At 28.2% G+C, this 19,229-nt stretch overlaps 1 protein-coding gene across 1 annotated transcript in view; it reads right to left on the bottom strand.

Annotated features, from left to right (window-relative positions):
• LOC127286905 (sodium-dependent dopamine transporter-like) overlaps window positions 1-19,020 on the bottom strand; it is an 82,615-nt gene extending 63,595 nt beyond the window's left edge. Inside the window, exons 1-2 of the mRNA XM_051313537.1 lie at window positions 18,967-19,020; window positions 18,676-18,804 (exon numbers count right to left, since the gene is read on the bottom strand). Coding sequence (XP_051169494.1) covers window positions 18,676-18,804; window positions 18,967-19,020 — 183 coding nt within the window. The remainder of the gene's footprint in view (window positions 1-18,675; window positions 18,805-18,966) is intronic.
• Between the last annotated feature and the right edge of the window lie 209 nt (window positions 19,021-19,229).

Raw genomic sequence — 19,229 nt, 5'->3', positions numbered from 1 at the left:
AATAAAATCTGACGTATATTGTGAAAATATGATCAAAAAACAGATAAAAAGACAGAGAAATAATTTTGCATATTATAATAAAAATAAGGATAAAATTTGTTATAAATCGAAAATTAAAAATATGACGGAAGAATTAATTACAAAAAAAAAATGATCGTATTGAAGGAATGTCTAAAAAAAGATTAAACAAGAAACGGGGAAAAGATAGAGCAACACACATGACTCAAGATCGTATTGATAAAAGAAGAAAAAATCAAACAATTGGCAAAAAATATAAAAATTTAAATGGTATTCAAAATTTAAAGTATTTAGAGTTTGGTGACATGGATTATCGGTGTCCAAATTGTTCAGCTTTATTTTGTTTAGTAGAATTTTCGTACAAGAGTTGTTGTCACAACGGAAAAATTAAATTGCCTCCATTGAAACCTTATAATAAAGTTTTGGAAAAATTGTTATACGATCAAAAATTTCGAAATTTAATAAGATATTATAATAGTAAATTTTCGTTTGTAAGTTTTAACGCAAATGTCGGGAAAGAATTTGGAAAAGGAATATATAATTTAAGAATTTATGGACAAGTATGTCATACCATTTCAAACACATTATTATCTAAAAAAGGTAAATCTCCGGTTTTAGGGCAGATTTACATTTACGACGATATTGATGCAGTTAATGAAAGGTTGAGTTAATGAAAGAGTAATGAGAAATTAATTAAAAATGTAGTATAATGATGCCCAGAGAATTGAGAAAATTTTTTGCATGGTTTTTGATTGCTGATAGTTCCCCTTCCCATTATAATGTTTGGACTAAATTTAAACAATTTTTTTGTGAAGGGTTTAAAAATAATAATGAAATCAGGGCATTAAATGAAATAAACGAAATATTGTATTTAGAAAATTTATCATGTTCTAATTTTGGTTTGCCTGAGCCTCAAAAAATAGAAAATTTAAAAACTCCTGAAGAAGAAGAATTATTTGTGAACGAAAGTGAAGAGAATTTTTTAAAATTGTTTGGACAATGAAATGAAGAACAAAATTCGATTTTCAAAAAAATTACTAACGATAATTATAAAATGATAATTATTGATTGGCCGGGTGGAACTGCCAAAACATTTTTGTATAAAACATTAATTTATTATTTTCTTTCAAATCGAAAAAAAGTTTTATCTATGGCATGGACGGGCATTGCATCTATTTTACTGCCTGGTGGTATGACAAGCCACAGAACTTTTCGTTTACCTTTAGATTTGTCAAATATTGAAACACAGAAAAAAAATGGTAAAAAGTGATTGTGGGTAGAGGGTAAAATGCGTTTAGGTACAGGGTAAAAGGTAATATTGTGATGGGTAAAAATGCTACCAAAATATTACTAGAAAGATGGATGCAATTTTTCAATCTGACTAATTGAAACATAAAATACGTGTTTTCATGGATTTATAACTTAATGAAAAACTTACAAAATGTATTTTTAAGATGAAAAATCCTGAAAATGTTGTAAATTTAATAAATTTAATTATTTTTGTAAAGAAAATGTGTTTGCCAACAATGCCAGCTGACACTTGTAAACAAACAGGTTTGGGAAGCAAGTGTTCAAAACCAGAGTTGGGAACGATAAAAAACTTGTCCAACAATAATTTTCGTAAAGCATATTATTAAATATATTGTTTTACAAAAACAAAAATCTTATAGATAAATAAAAAATGTTATAAATAAATAAATATTTTTAGGTTCATTAATTAAATTTATTAGATAAACCATAAAAGATAATCAATTACTACAAATTTTCTCAGGAATGCACAAAAAGATGCGCACAGATATATGGCGCGAAATTCAAATAATGTCAATTTAAAAAATCAATAATTTAATTTTTTCTCCATTTTGAATTCTTACCCCACGAGTAGAAATCTTTCTTTTTTGAAAAAAGGAGGAGTTGAAATCTTTTTTTTTATTGGCAAAAAATCGCCATTCTTTATTTGGGGGTTGGGACCAAATTTTGTCAATTATAAAATTTAATTTTTTCTCCATTTTGAATTTTTGACGCAACAAATAGAAATCTTTCTTTTTTGAAAAAAGGAGGAGTTGAAATCTTTTTTTTATTGGCAAAAAATCGCCATTCTTTATTTGGGGGTTGGGACCAAATTTTGTCAATTAAAAAATTTAATTTTTTCTCCATTTTGAATTTTTGAGGCAACAAATAGAAATCTTTCTTTTTTGAAAAAAGGAGGAGTTGAAATCTTTTTTTTTATTGGCAAAAAAAACTCCATTCTTTATTTGGGGAATGCGACTTAATATTGTCAATAAAAAAATTTAATTTTTTCTGCATTTTGAATTTTTGACGCAACAAATAGAAATCTTTCTTTTTTGAAAAAAGGAGGAGTTAGAAAATTTTTTTTTATTAGCAAAAAATCGTTATTCTTTATTTGAGGGTTGGGACCAAATTTTGTCAATTTAAAAAATTTAATTTTTTCTCCATTTTCAATTTTTGACGCAACAAATAGAAATCTTTCTTTTTTGAAAAAAGGAGGAGTTGAAATCTGTTTTTTTATTGGTAAAAAAATCTCCATTCTTTATTTGGAGGATGCGACTAAGTATTGTCAATTTAAAAAATTAAATTTTTTAAATTGACAAAATTTGGTCCCAACCCCCAAATAAAGAATGGCGATTTTTTGCCAATAAAAAAAAAGATTTCAACTCCTCCTTTTTTCAAAAAAGAAAGATTTCTATTTGTTGCGTCAAAAATTGAAAATGGAGAAAAAATTAAATTTTTTAAATTGACAAAATTTGGTCCCAACCCTCAAATAAAGAATAACGATTTTTTGCTAATAAAAAAAATTTTCTAACTCCTCCTTTTTTCAAAAAAGAAAGATTTCTATTTGTTGCGTCAAAAATTCAAAATGGAGAAAAAATTAAATTTTTTTATTGACAATATTAAGTCGCATCCCCCAAATAAAGAATGGAGTTTTTTTTGCCAATAAAAAAAAGATTTCAACTCCTCCTTTTTTCAAAAAAGAAAGATTTCTATTTGTTGCCTCAAAAATTCAAAATGGAGAAAAAATTAAATTTTTTAATTGACAAAATTTGGTCCCAACCCCCAAATAAAGAATGGCGATTTTTTGCCAATAAAAAAAAAGATTTCAACTCCTCCTTTTTTCAAAAAAGAAAGATTTCTACTCGTGGGGTAAGAATTCAAAATGGAGAAAAAATTAAATTATTGATTTTTTAAATTGACATTATTTGAATTTCGCGCCATATATCTGTGCGCATCTTTTTGTGCATTCCTGAGAAAATTTGTAGTAATTGATTATCTTTTATGGTTTATCTAATAAATTTAATTAATGAACCTAAAAATATTTATTTATTTATAACATTTTTTATTTATCTATAAGATTTTTGTTTTTGTAAAACAATATATTTAATAATATGCTTTACGAAAATTATTGTTGGACAAGTTTTTTATCGTTCCCAACTGTGGTTTTGAACACTTGCTTCCCAAACCTGTTTGTTTACAAGTGTCAGCTGGCATTGTTGGCAAACACATTTTCTTTACAAAAATAATTAAATTTATTAAATTTACAACATTTTCAGGATTTTTCATCTTAAAAATACATTTTGTAAGTTTTTCATTAAGTTATAAATCCATGAAAACACGTATTTTATGTTTCAATTAGTCAGATTGAAAAATTGCATCCATCTTTCTAGTAATATTTTGGTAACATTTTTACCCATCACAATATTACCTTTTACCCTGTACCTAAACGCATTTTACCCTCTACCCACAATCACTTTTTACCATTTTTTTTTCTGTGAACAACGTTTTTGAAGTTAAAATCAGATAAAAAAAATTAAGAGAAGCTGACGTTATAATTTGGGACGAAGCTTCTATGATACCCAAAAAAGCTTTGGAAATAGTTGATAAAACATTAAGGGACTGTTGTAGAGTTGAAAATATATCTTTTGCAGGAAAATTATTAATATTGGGGGGAGATTTCAGACAAGTAGTATAAAGGCCTCATAGTTGTTCTCGATTTCCGGTTGCAGAAATTGTTATAAACAATGGTTAATGTTGGTAAAACGTGGTTTTTTGGTGCTGGTTGCTTTCCTTTAAAATTTAAAGGAAAGCAACCAGCACTAAACTACTATAAACTATAACCAACTATAAAGTTATTATTAAAAAAGAAAAGTTATTAAAAATACCTACAAAATGGTAAGTCGAAAGTTGAAATCGGATTATTTGTTTTAAAGTTAATGAATTTAAACCATTAAAAATGGTACTTTTTTAATTGTTTAATAACTTTGTTAATAATAATCCGATTGGATTAAAACTTTTTGAAGATGTGCCCCTCGCACTAATAAACAAATGAACGTCCGTGAAGCTGGCCGGAACATACAATAATATGAAAATATTCACTACATGAGAATTAAGGGCTCATTAAGGGATAATTAGGGCTGTGTGTCTTGAATTTTGGGCTTTTGATTTATTTAAGGAAAATGACACCCGGCTAACTTCATATTGAAGCTGGCCAGAAACACGCATAACTTCTATGGCACTGCTCCTATTAACTTCTAAGTGGTTAAAAAATTTAGGGCTCATTCAGGATTACTAAAAAAAACGCAATTTCTTATTCAGAGCACTACCATTTTATAAGAAATTTTTTCAATAAAGATTTTTATGGATTTATTGTAACCGATATTATGATACCCGCCGCTTCTTCAACAGAAAATGATGTAATTTTAATTGTTTTATTATAAGCAATGTTCATGTACGTATACAGCAGTGCACTCAATGATGGTAAAGTGTGTTGCATGTGAATTTAATATAAAATTTTGTACTTAAATAACGTTTTATTGGCAATTATAATTTGCCGTAAACGTGACATATAAATAAATTTTCGAAATTCGAAATGCTTTACAAGAAAATTAATTTGGTTTGAGATATTTCTCACTATTAAACTTCTAAGAGAAATACAAGTCTAGAAACAGGAGGTACAACTTCAGTAGTGGGGGTACAGGACAAATACGTAAGAGTATGGTCTTCTGAAATTAATTAAAAAAAGGACTCTATCCAATACTTTTTTTACTGGGAATCTTCTAACTTTTTGCATCAATCTAATTGAAAATTGAAGTTACTATAGACATTCATGTACGTACGAGACCACTGTCAATTGTTCGGAGTGAAGTAAATATTTTCTACTTAATATAGGTATTGCAAAAAAATCAGAAACAGTACATTTTTTTACTTAATCTTTAACTTAATCAAAATATGTATTTTTTGTCACAAAACAATTTAAGTTATGATAATAACTTTATCATTTGTATATATTATAACGTGATTTTTACTTGACTAATTATTTTTCTATTATTTTTACTCTAATTTTACCAAAAACTATTAATTTTAAATTTTATTATCTCACGTTACTTTATTTTTAAGTTATTATTTTTTTAAAAGACGCCAAGTTATTTTTATGGAAAATAACTAAACCATTCTATATTTATTTGAATATAATATAATATCCGCCTGCTGGCTCAGCACGTCATTGTAGGATACCAATAACCCGCGGAGAGTGGGGGGGAAAGGATAAAGACACAAGTAAAACACTTCACTTAATTTGTTTCATAATAAATTTTAATTTTATGGAATAATTTTATTAATAAGGTATTCGGCAGAAGGCCGAATAATATTTAACATGTGATTTTATAACGCGAGAAATTTTACTACGATTGGAAATTTTATTATACAAAATAAATTGTTTTATAATATGCCGATCTGGCTGACAAATTAGTTATTACACTCGGGACTCACCGTCTATACGACGCCGACCCCTCAATGAACCTCGTCCTGACATGACTCTTAATAATTATTTATACACAATTTTATTTCTTTTGTTACAATAATAAGGCTTGTTGCCTATTACACTTCCAGAATGAGAATGACTAAAAATGGCTGACCTGTCACGCTAGTCGGCGTCTCTTTGTGCGCTTTCTTTTTAGAGGTGAGTCCCGGTGAAAGTAATTATTAAAACTTTTTCTTTATCGATAATCAATTCATCACGAGTCGATATTTTTCATGAATCCGGAGGGTAAAGTAGAACGCTACCGTGCCACGGCGCATCATAGCGCTCTCTATCCAAAATGGCCGCTCCCATTGTTGTGACAGCTGAGTATACCAATGAATATTCGTCTTCCTGGTGCTCTTAAATATTCGGGAATCTCTTCCAAATATATACACCAGGAAGCACTTCCCTTGTGGTACGTCAAACATTATTAATGATATGGAAAAGCTGACTCATTTTGTTGAATCGGAGAATTACTCCGATTAATGTCCATTTTTTTCATGAAATAGAAAAATAAAAAAATTGATAATGTGGACAACAATTTACTGTTTCCGTTGAATCGATCTGGCGAGTCAGCAGGTATATTTAATTTTTTTTCAACTATTGCTTAATTTAATATTTATAATTTTTACAATTCTCTTGTTATTTTATTACTTTTGACAACATACTGATTTTTATTTGTTTTTAGAAATGATGGTGATTCCCACCCTGGAATATTTTTAATAGTTTTATATGAGAATTAAGGAATATTGTGACGAGCATAAAATGCCGCGTCACAATATATACATATTATTCTTATTTACAAACGTATTAAGGATTTTACCACGGAAGAAGTAGTTTTCACAAATTTTGCAATTTACCAAAATTTATTTAAACACTGATTTCAGTGGCGGATCCAAGGGGGGGTCATGGGGGTCATGACCCCCCCCTGGGAGTCTGGAGTAAGAAAAAATTAAAACCTTTTAATCCGAGTTTGTGGTTCAAATATTAGACCTGCGTACAGAAGTTTTACATATAAATTTCTCTATCTTGTGTTCTGATAGTCTATTTTTTACTAATATTAGAGCTTTTAATCTGATTCGCACAGTTTCCATGATTTTAAATGCTTTGGCAACCTTTCTAAATTGTGACCCCACTCTGACTCTTAGGTCGAACCATCGATTTCTGAGAGAATCGATTGTCAAGAAATCGATTCTGGTAACTCGAAGGTTTTTGTTGAAAACAGCAAGTTCTATCACTGGACAACGATTCGTTTATAGAATGCTCTATTGACATGAAATTGGAAGTTTTGCTAAGAAAATAAATCTGATATATATGTGTTTTACATTATTGTTTGACTTTAGTGCGTTTCGAATATAATAATGACATACAACTCGAAAGTTGTAGTTCAATTCTGATTTAGGGGTTATGTTGTGTAAGTTTACACTTTTGCCTTTTATAATTTAAAAAACTTAAACTGAAACTAATAAAGTCTTATTATTTAAAGATTTCTTCTATTCGACGTAAATATTTCATCGACATTTTTCCGTTTCATTGGATTTTATATTTTGTGTTTTTAACCTTGCATGTTTTTTTTTACCTCGTTCTGTTTGAAATATTGTTCAAATACGTTTCGTTGTTTAAGTTATTTTGCGTTCTGTAAAATAATTATCCTTCCAAACAACATTTTTATTTATTCTAACCTCACAAATAAGTTTTTGAATTTTGTTTAAGTGGATATGTAAAAAATATACACTTTGGAAAGAATAATTATGGTGAGTACATTAGTAAACATCTGTTATTTTTGTTTTTAGCTCCTCTTATTTGCTATAAAATGCGATTTTTCTTTTTTTGGTGTAGGGTGATTTAAAGAGAAAAGGTGGTGGTTCAAAAAGTGAAGATTCTATTAGAAAAATTGATAGTTTTTTCGTAAAAAAACCAAAATTAGATGCTGTCGAATCTGTGGAAAAAAATTCCCTAATACCAAAAATTGATGTCTCTGATGCTTCTGTTCCTGACGCTGCAATTGAATTGCCAAAGAATGCGTCTTGTAATAATGATTCCATTAATCCGCCTTCTCAATCTGATTTGGCATCAGACATTGGTTGTTATATAGGAAAGCAGATAAGTGACGAAACTAAAAGTAAATTACTTCAGCAACATTGGACGCCACCTGATAATTACAAATTTCCTTATAATGTTGTGAAAAAAAATGGAAAAGAAACAAAAAAGTACGCTCAAAGATCACATCTTACTAAATTTCATTGGCTTGTTTTGTCACCCAAAGATCGCGGACTGTACTGTATATATTGTGCTCTTTTTGTGACATCTACAGGAGGAGGTTTCCAAAATAGAACGCCACTTAAGAGACTGGTTAAAGAACCTTTAACTGCATTCCATAAATTAACGGGTGAAAATGGAGTCCTTTTAAAACACGAAAACAATGAGTACCACCGAATGGCCGTTGAATCAGGAAAAAATTTTCTTAAAAGTTTTTTTGATCCTGCTGCTCATGTTACTAACCAAGTTTTTACTCAACGCATGGCTCAAATAAAAGAAAATAGAAGCCGCCTACAACCAATTGTCAATACGATTATCTTTTGTGGTCGCCAAAATATTCCATTGCGTGGTCATAGAGATGATGGGATGCTTTCGAGTACAAGTAAAAGTAAGCAAGTTTTGAACGATAGTTTGGTAGCAAATGAAAATGGAAATTTTAGAGCTCTTTTAAAATTTCGCATAAACTCTGGTGACAAAGTATTACAACAACATTTGGAAACCGCCAAGAGTAATGCTACTTACATCAGTAAAACTGTACAAAATGAATTGATTGACGTTTGTAAGGAAATTATACAGGAAAAAATTATACATGATTTAAAGGAAGTTAAATTTTTTTCAATTATATTCGATGAAACAACTGACATATCACATATTGAGCAACTAAGTCTTTCTTTTAGATATTTCCACAATGATAAAATATTAGAGAAGTTTATAACTTTCTGTAACACGTACGAGATGCTCCGATATGAAAAGGAAGACAAGATAGCGGATAGCAAAACGTCTGAATGCGACCAAGAGCGTCGATTGACAGGTGAAGCTTTGGCCAAAATTGTAAAGAATCTTTGTTACAAATTTAATATAGATTTAAACTGGTGTGTGGGGATTTGTACTGACAGTTGTGCGGTTATGGCATCTGAAGTAAAAGGAGCTGTTCCAGAATTAATAAAAAAAGCTAAACATGCTAAACGTTCGCCATGTAACAATCACGTTTTAAATAATGCTTTGGAGAAATCCGTTAAAGTTGCTTCGTGTCGTAATACTTCTGGTACAATGAGAAAAATTGTTGCTTTTGCAAATGCTTCAGCTAAACGACATGAAGTGTTTGTTGAGGAAATTGGAAATTCAATGAAGGGAATTTGTGAAACTCGTTGGGTCGAAAGACATGATGGACATCTACAATTTCAAGGCGACAACTTACTGAAAATCTGTAATGCCTTAGAAAGAATTTCTTTGTGGAAAGATAGAAATACTGCTAGTGATGCTCATTGTTTACTTCAAGCACTCCGAAGCTCTGATTTCATTGTGTCTTCTGTTTGTTTAAACGATATTTTAGGTAAGCAATATATTTTATATTAAATAATTATCTTTGAGCCCACAGTTTTATTCAAGTTCCGCAAAATCTTTGAACTGAGTTATAGTTATAATTGAAGTAAATTCTATAACTTTACAAAAAGAACAGTCTGTGTATCTGCCTGACATTTTTAATATTGTATTACTTAGTTCTCACAGTAAAAGATCAAACTATTTTTATGATACTACATTTTTAACTGATTAGTTTAACTATTTTGTATTTTCAGGGACAACTGTTTCACTGAGTCGCTTACTTCAGACAGCTTCAATAGATTTGAAAAATGCCATGGATGCAATAACTGACATAATAACTATATTACAGCAAAAAAGAGAAAATGCTGATGTAGTTTTTCATCAGTTGTTCTCTGACGCCAAAAAAATTGCGGAACAGTTAGACGTAGAGCTGCGATCTCCTCGTATAACTAACAGACAAAGTCATCGAGCTAATAATCTGGCAGCACAATCTGTTGAAGAATACTACCGCAGGTCGATATACATACCTCTTTTGGATCACATCATAAATGACTTGCAAGAAAGACTTTCTCCTGAAGTAATGAAGTTGTTTGAGTTAAATGTATTTTTCCCAAAATCAACCTATGATGAGCATGATCTACATGTTGTACGCAAGCTTACAAAGTTTTACAATGAGCTTTTAGATAATGTTAACGAATCCACAGTGCTTCAGGAATATAAACTTTGGATAGCCAAATGGCAAAGAGAATTAAATAATGGGACGAAAATTCCACAAACAATACCCCAAATAATTGACGTATGTGACAGTAATCTCTACCCAAATGTCAAAAAATTTCTACATATTCTTGCAACTATACCAGTGAGTGGAGCGACAGCAGAAAGGTCTTTTTCAACATTGCGTCGGCTCAAAACCTGGCTTCGATCAACTATGGGAGAAGAGCGTCTTACAGGATTAGCATTGTTGAATATCCACCATCAGATCGAGGTTAATGATGAAGAGGTTATCGATCGCTTTGGACGGAAAAAAAGAAAAATAGATTTTATCTTATAACTTTTGTTTTTTTTAATGCAGAAAATAACAATTATATTTAATTTGTTAAAATTTATTACTGTTTTCAAAAGAGTCAATAAATGACTATAATAAACATTGCAGTTTTATATATATATATATATATATATATCATGACCCCCCCCTGGAGAGACGGCTGGATCCGCCACTGGACTGATTTAGATTTAAAATAAACTTATTTGTTCAAACAATTTTTAAACAAAGGACAATTGCTGTTTACTAACTTTTTAGATAATGGAGTTTTTCCTAATTTTGCAATTCACCATACTTGAAATAAATATTTAACTTTAAATTAAAAATTAAATCATTATTAAATAATTAATAACCAAACTATTATTGTAACATTATTATTAATTATTATTGTTTTACTCACTTCTGAGAAAAAAACTAGTTTAGATGAATTAAAATGAATTAACTTTTTTGGCAAGATTCAATTCATATTTATCGCTAAGCAAGATTGAGTGAAGCCCCGACTAATTAACACAAAATTTTGCTTCAAAATATTATTTTTCATTAAATAAAAAGTTAGGCATTTTTCGAGAAAAAAATACAATCGAATACAAATTAACATTTAAAAATTGAATAAATTTACAATTTTCTATTGCAACATTCATTTCTTTAAATGTCATATCAATTTCTTTCCAATTATCTTTTCTTTTCTGAAATTGTCGAAAAAATGAATGTTTAAATAGATAGTATTAATAAACATTTTATCGACGGGGGCATCGAATTAATTTATACAAGGTTATTATCTATGGATAACATGACTGTAAAAATTCGAGTACTCGATGATGCTTCGAGGCAAGCTCGGGCTCGGCTCGAAAAAATTTCGGCTCGGCTCGGTCATTCGAGCTTTTTGCACACTTTTTAACTAATAATATAGAGTATTCTTAAAGGGCTTAATGAGCCCTAAATGTTTCTGCCACTTAGAAGTTAATTGGAGCAGTAATATAGAAGCTATGCGTGTTTCCGGCCAGCTTCAATATGAAGTTAGCCGGGTGTCATTTTCCTTAAATAAATCAAAAGTCCAAAATTCAAGACACACAGCCCTAATTAGCCCTTAATTCTCATGTAGTGAATATTTTCATATTATGGTATGTTCCGGCCAGCTTCATGGACGTACAAAATGAAAAAACTTTGAACCCAATCGGATATATAGTTTATAAATTATTCCATTTGTTAATTAAAAACATGTCGTTTTTGAACCTTATTTTTACAAAACAATATGGAGCGAATTCAATTTTTTTTCTTTCATTTTACTCTTCAAGAGTGATCCTATCGTGTATATAAAAGAAAGAATTAAAATTCATTAAATAATTGCATAATTATGGATAAAGAAAAAAGGGTACGTTATTTATTTATAAACAATTGCAATTACTCGGCGAGATTTTACTCTACCGAATTCTCATAAAGGCCATTGCATTTCTTTTTTCTTTACAAAACTTTCAAAAAAAAAGAAAACCTATGTAGCTTAAAGGAGAGTGGGAGATAATTTTTTAATTTCAAAAAATTCTTGACTATAATTATTAATATTTTTTAGTCAAATTTACAGTACCTACTTAACCTTCGCTTGACAAGATGCCCACCCAGGGTGGGCCAGACAAATTGAAATTGCCATATCTTCTAAAGTTTTGCCTTAATTGAATCGCGATTTTAAGTCACTGAACAAAATCTTAAGAACTTTCAAAAAATGTAAAAACAAATTTTTTAAAAAAATTTCTTCTTGATTATTTATAACTTTTATCAATGTATGTACGGAGATAACCGGGATGATTCAGATATTTTTTTAATTCTATTTTACAAAAAGACTTGAAATCATGCAGACTTTTCACTGTGAGTGTTTTATGATGTCAAATAATAGATATAAAAAATATTATATTGCATTTTTCATTTGTTTAAACAATTTATTGTTATTATTTATTAACTTTCTTTGTTCTGCACCTAGAAAGATGCAGTTTTTTTCTAATTTTGCAATTTATCAAGCGGAATATAATAAAAGATAGATTTGATGTAAAATTATTAATTCAACAATTGTTTAAACAATTATTGTTATTATTTACTAACTTTTTTTGTTCTGCACCTAGAAAGATGCAGTTTTTTTCTAATTTTGCAATTTATCAAGCCGAATATAATAAAAGATAGATTTGATGTAAAATTATTAATTCAACAATTGTTTAAACAATTTATTGTTGTTATTTACTAACTTTTTTTGTACGGCACCTGGAAAGTTGCCGTTTTTTTCTAATTTTGCAACTCATCAAGCCGAATATAATAAAAGATAGATTTGATGTAAAATTGTAAATTCAACAATTGTTTAAACAATTGTTAAATTAGTAAATTTATGTCAAATCTGTCTGGCTATATTATATTCGGTTTGATAAATAGCAAAATTAGAAAAAAACTGCATCTTTCTAGGTACACTACAAGAAAGTTAATAAATAACAACAATAAATTGTTTAAACAATCGTTTGAATACTAAATTCATATAAAATCTTCATGTTTATTATGTTGAGCCTGTTAAGTTGCAAAATTAGAAAAAAATTGCAACTTTCTTGGAACATTATAAAGAAAGTAAATAAATAGCAACAATTATTTGTTTAAACAATTGGTTAAATAGTAAATTCATATAAAATCTTTGTGTTATTATGTTGTGCTTGTTAAGTTGCAAAATTAGAAAAAAATTGCAATTTTCTAGGAATATTATGAAGAATGTTAATAAATAGCAACAATTATTTGTTTAAACAATTTATAATAATAGTTGTTGCAAATTGAATTATATATTTTATTTTATTTATAACCTTTGAATTAATAACTACGAAGAAAAGGTAACAAATTTATAAAATTCTTCTACTGTCGTATGTATATTTCAAAAGGTTATAAATTATTAATAATAAATTGTTTAAACAAATAAAAAATCAACAAAACATTAATAAAATATATTATTTGGTAACATATAACAATTTTGGAAAAAAACTGAATGATTCTAAGTTTTTATTGCAATATACAAAGAAGAAAACATTTGGCCCACCCTGGGTGGGATCTTGTCAACCGTGTATATAAAAAGTATCCAGTCCGGCGAAGGTTAAAGCTTAATTTACGTACTATAAGATAAAAAATTGTAAACATTGTAGGAAATTTTTTTCTTATTTATAAAGTGGGCTAGAGGGAGTTCATCATTTTTTCATGCTTCTGACGTCGAAGTGGGGGAACGCGGTAGCGCAGATAGACACCCGCCACAAAACTGAAATCGTCCGTTCAAATTTAAAAAAGTTGTTGTTAGTCGGTTAATTATTAACCAATTTTAATCTTTCTTTTTTTAATTTAATGGTATTTTTTCTCCTCTTTTCAAAAATAAAATTGTATTTTTAATAAAAAAATTTTTTCTCAATATTTAAACAATTTTTTTAATAACAAAATTTTTTCATTAAATCAAACAGTTTTAAACTTTTTTTTAATTGTATATAATATTAAGTCTTTTTGATGTTATTTTATCTTTAAAAATTATTAAAATTATTTATACACATTCGTGTAGCTCTATGTACTTTTTTTCATATTATACAAAATTATATTTTATTTTAGTTTACTAGTGATTTTCTTGCTTTTTAAATGTGTCTAACACAAATTATTATTATCATTATTAAACTATAATAAAATATAATTTTTCACATTATAAAAAAAGTTAAACAGTGTTACATGAATGTGTAAAAATAATTTTTAAAAATAAAATAACATTAAAATGCTTAAAATTATGCGCAATTAAAAAAATGTATAAAAATGTTTGAATTAATGAAAAAATTGGATTATTAAGAAAAATTGTTTAAATATTAATAAATAAATTTTTTTATTACAAATATAATTACATTTTTGAAAAGTGGAGGAAAGATACCCAGAAATTAAAAAAAAAGATTAAATTCGGTTAATAATTAATCGACTTGCAACAACTTTTGTAAATTTGAACAGACGATTTGAGTTTGGTGGCGGGTGTCTATCCGCGCTACCGAATTCCCCCACTCCGACGTCAGGAGCAAGGAAAAATCATGAACTCCTTAAGCCCACTTTATAAATAAGAAAAAATTTCCTACAATGTTTACAATTTTTTATCTTATAGTCCTAAATCAAGCTTTAAGTACTGTAAATTTGACTAAAAAATATTAATAATTATAGGGTCAAGAATTTTTTGAAAATGAAAAATTATCTCCTGCCCCCCTTTAAGCTACATCGTTTTTCTTTTTTTGAAAGTTTTGTAAAGAAAAAAGAAGTGCAATGGCCTTTATGAGAATTCGATAGAGTAAAATCTCGCCGAGTAACTGCAATTGTTTACAACTAAAAAACGTACCCTTTTTTCTTTATCCATAATTATGAAATTAATTAATGAATTTCAATTCTTTCTTTTATGTAAATGATAGTATTATTCTTGAAGAGTAAAATAAAAAAAATTGAATTCGCTCCATATCGTTCTGTAGAAATGAGGTTGAAAAACAACATGTTTTTAATTAAAAAATGGAAAAATTTATAAACTATATATCCGATTGCGTTCAAAGTTTTTTCATTTTGTTTAGTATTGCGAGGGGCAAATTTTCAAAAAGTTTTAATCCAATCGGATTATTATTAACAAAGTTATTAAACAATAAATAAAGTATTATTTTTAGTGGTTCAATTTCAATAACTTTAAAACAAATAATCCGATTTCAACTTTCGACTTACCATTTTGTAGGTATTTTTAATACCTTTTCTTTTTAATAACAACTTTTTCCTTTAAAATTTAAAGGAAAGCAACTAGCACCAAAAAACCACGTTTCACCAACTTTAACCATTGTTTATAACAATTTCTGCAACCCGAAATCTAGAATTACGATAACTTTATTTCTTTGTAAAATATTTCGTTTTTTATTGTTATTTACCTAAAATTGAACCAAAATACTTTATATAAGGTTTTTAGATGCTTGTTGTTAATAAAAAATGAAATAGTTTACAAACAAATAAAGTTATCGTAATTCTGAACTTTCCAATTGAAAGTTAAAGTAATTTCGTATGCAACGAGCCCTATATGAAGTATTTTGTATAAGTAGATGGTTAATAAACAATTGCAATGTTAACTAATTGTTTATTAACAGTCTACTTATCCAAAATACTTCATACAGGGCTCGTTAAATGCAGAATTATGTCAACTTTCGTTTAGTCACGTCAGAATTACGATAACTTTATTCGTTTTTAAAATATTTCATTTGTTAAAAACGTTAATTAATTGACCTATATGTTTTCGAAAGGTTTTTTTGTACTATTTCGAATGGTGAAAATTTTTTTTTTAATTCAAAATGTACCTTTTTTTTGAAAATCAAAAATATTTTGCACTTTTTTTCTCTTTTTTTTATCTTCAAAATGAAGCTTAAGAAATATACTTTCAATACCAAAAAAAATAGAATGACATTGAACGATTATACCACGATTTTGTTTGGAACGTGTTTATTTAGTAAATAACAAAATTTTATATAATTTTTTTCATAAGTGTCACTGACTACTCTAGCAGGTAAACATTTGTTTGATTGTTTATTAAATCATACTTTTTATTGGTTAGTTTTTTAGTGTCATTTCGCATGGAGGGTCAAGATGGGATATGGAGTTTATTTCATCATATAATTTATTCATAATAATTTATATATTTAATTATATTTATTTATATATAATTTATAAGTAAAAACGTTGAATAGTTTTGTATAAATGTTTCATTTTTCTTGTAGAATGGTAAAAAAATTATGAAAGAAAGACAAGTAGAGAAAATTGGTCAGTAGAGAGCATGAAAAATGCGGTGGGTGAAAAATGGGTTTCAACTTAGCAGCAAAAATATTTTCTGTCCCTCAAATCACTTTGGAAAAAAAGGTGAAGGTGCAACCTTCATTATCGAAGATTGCAAGCAATAATAGATTGATTTTTTTGTAATCCCCAGACTGCTTCTTAGGGTATCCCATCTTACCCCCAGGGGTAGGCAAGATGGTCATATTTCACTTTTCCACATTTTGTTAATTTTATAATTAATTATGTAACAAATGTTCCTAATAAGACTGTGCCACGGAAGTCTGATTCCCAAAGATGATTATTGTAACAAATAACAATAGTATAAATAATAGTATAAATAACAATAACATAATAGTAATGTTAGTTTTATTGAGCTGTAAACGTTAACTATTTCATCTTCCCCCTTAATTTACTATTAAAATAAAATTAAATACGTTAAAAATTTTAAAAAAATTGACGGGACCGAGAATCAAACTCGCAAAAAAGCAGGATAGCAGTTAGATACACTATTCACAAGACTAACCAGCCATGGACAGATGCTCACGCAACAGAGTATATGAGGTGGGTGTCAATTTTTAAACGTGTTTTTCTCGAACAAATCGAAATCGTGCATTTTAATATTTTACAAAATGAAACCTTCTATTATAAAGTTTTATTAGGTATACCTACTAAATTCCAAATTTTATAAAAATCGATACTTCGTAGTGTTCCCTTATTTGTCAATATCACTTTTTTGTTCACAAACATAATATATGGGGGATCCCAGATGAAGTGATCAAGTTTAAAATTTTTTTTCTTCGATCACGCTTAAACTCGGGTCATTTGTAGTACTCAGATGTTAATCTGTAGTAAAAATATTTTTTCATTTAATCCCATATTTTTCGATGGGGGGTGAAAGGGTTTGGGGCTTTAAGGTTCACAGCATGCTTTTATAACTTTTTTTCGTAAATAAATGAAAAAATGGAACAAAATGTTAAAATATGAAAAAATGGTAAAAAATGTTAGTTGCCAATATTTAAACATTCAAGTCCCATTTTTTCAACTAAATATTATTGTAGGAAGAAACCTCAGCTTTCAATTTAAAAAAATGTACATTTTACCCCGAAAATTAATTTTGAGTTTCATTTTTTTAGTCAAAAAATTATTTTTTCAAAAATGTATATTACCAATCAAAAGAGCATCAAAAAAGCTTTCGAAACTAATATTGATAAAAAAATATTATTTTGATGAGAAAAAAAAATTATCAAAACTTACAATGTACCGTAAAACCCCAAAACTTTCATTCCTCCCTTTCGGAAAATATAGGACTAAATAAAAAAATATTATTACTGAAGATTAACATCTATGAGTACTACAAATGCCCCGTGTTTTAGCGTGATCTGAGAAAATTTTTTTTGAATCTTGATCGCTTCACCTGGGATCCCTCAAAAATATTTATTTAAACTGTTATTATTAGATAAACGATATTTTTAAAAAACTTATTTTAAAATTAGACAGCTTTGTTAAAACCGATTATGTTGGGCGTTTTATATGAGAACGACATATAATGTCTTAAATTTTCCTTAACTTTTGAGTTTTGAGAGACATTTTGATGTTAAATAAGTATGTAAATTTTGAATTAAATTTTTAAAATATTTTCAGAGATATTTGCATTAAAAAGTTGTTCCAACATTTTTTTTCTGATAACTTTTGTTGTTTTGATCCTACAAAAAAAGTTCCAAATGTTTTTTACTCTAAAAAATTTAAAATTTATGAAAAAAATTATTGTAATAAAAAATTATTAAATTAACTTAATTAAAAAATAAAATTTTATTTTACGTTTTGAACAGGTTCTCCCTGTTCCTCAACTCTGAAAAAAATTATGAATGAAGTTAATAATGTTATGAAGGCTTCCTGAAATTTCCAGCTTGCCCTTTTTTTTCAAGATGAAAATATTTAAAGATTGAAATTTGTGAGTTGAGCGCGCAAAATGATCATTGTAACATAGGCCCTTCAAAAATCCGCACCGCATGTGATCGTCGTGCCGGCACGGTAAGCAATGGGCCCATGTTACAAGGATCATTTTGCGCGCTAAACGTTTAAAACGTAAAATTAAATTTTATTTAAATATAAATCAATTTAAACATTTTTAGAGTTAAAAACATTCAGAACTATTTTTTAGGATCGAAAGAACAAAAGTTATAAGAGAAAGAAAAAAAAGTTACAACAATTTTTTAATGCAAATATCTCCAAAAATAGTAAAAAATTTTAATTAAAAAATTACATATTTCTTTAACACCAAAATGTCTCTCAAAACCCAAAAGATAAGGAAAGTCTTAGACATCATATGTCGTTCTCATATAAAACGCCCTATATGTTTCTATAACAATTGTATCTACACTTTTCAGTTGAAATTTTTTACCTGCGAACATGAAGCAAGGCCAACGACAAAATAAAGGGTGAAAAGGCAAGCAACGAATATCTCACGATTATTTCCAATTAAAGGAAATTCATCACTAAGGGCAGTAATAATAGCTTCAGATCCTCCAAACTGAAAAACAAAACATATTGATTAAGTGGGCAAACTCGTGTAAATATAAATTTTTCAAGATTTTTTTCACAAAAAAGTGGTAAAATTTTTCTTGAATTGAAATACAGCATACCATAAAGTGTACAACATAAGCTATATATAATAATAATTATTTTAATTAACCCCTTCGGTGTAGAGATATAATATAACCAAATGGTCCCAAATTGTGTAAGACATTCTTGTGAATAAATTTTCATGACACTTAGTACTAAGGGGTTTTTGGGGTCGCTGATTACGAATCCGATGTTAGTTTTTCAAAATTCAACTAGGAAGGTCCAATATGGCGGATGATTATTAAAAAGCATTTGAATAATTGCCTACATATTGATAAAAGTTGTTACGTATAATACAGAATCCTTTAAGGGAGAGAGGTGGTCCACTTGCCC

The sequence above is a fragment of the Leptopilina boulardi genome, unplaced genomic scaffold (genome assembly GCF_019393585.1).
Source record: "Leptopilina boulardi isolate dan_hultmark-lab unplaced genomic scaffold, ZJU_Lbou_2.1 LbouV2_365, whole genome shotgun sequence".
Classification (NCBI taxonomy): domain Eukaryota; kingdom Metazoa; phylum Arthropoda; class Insecta; order Hymenoptera; family Figitidae; genus Leptopilina; species Leptopilina boulardi.
The sequence above is the reverse complement of the archived record's forward strand: the minus strand, read 5'-3'. Positions and strand labels throughout refer to the sequence as shown.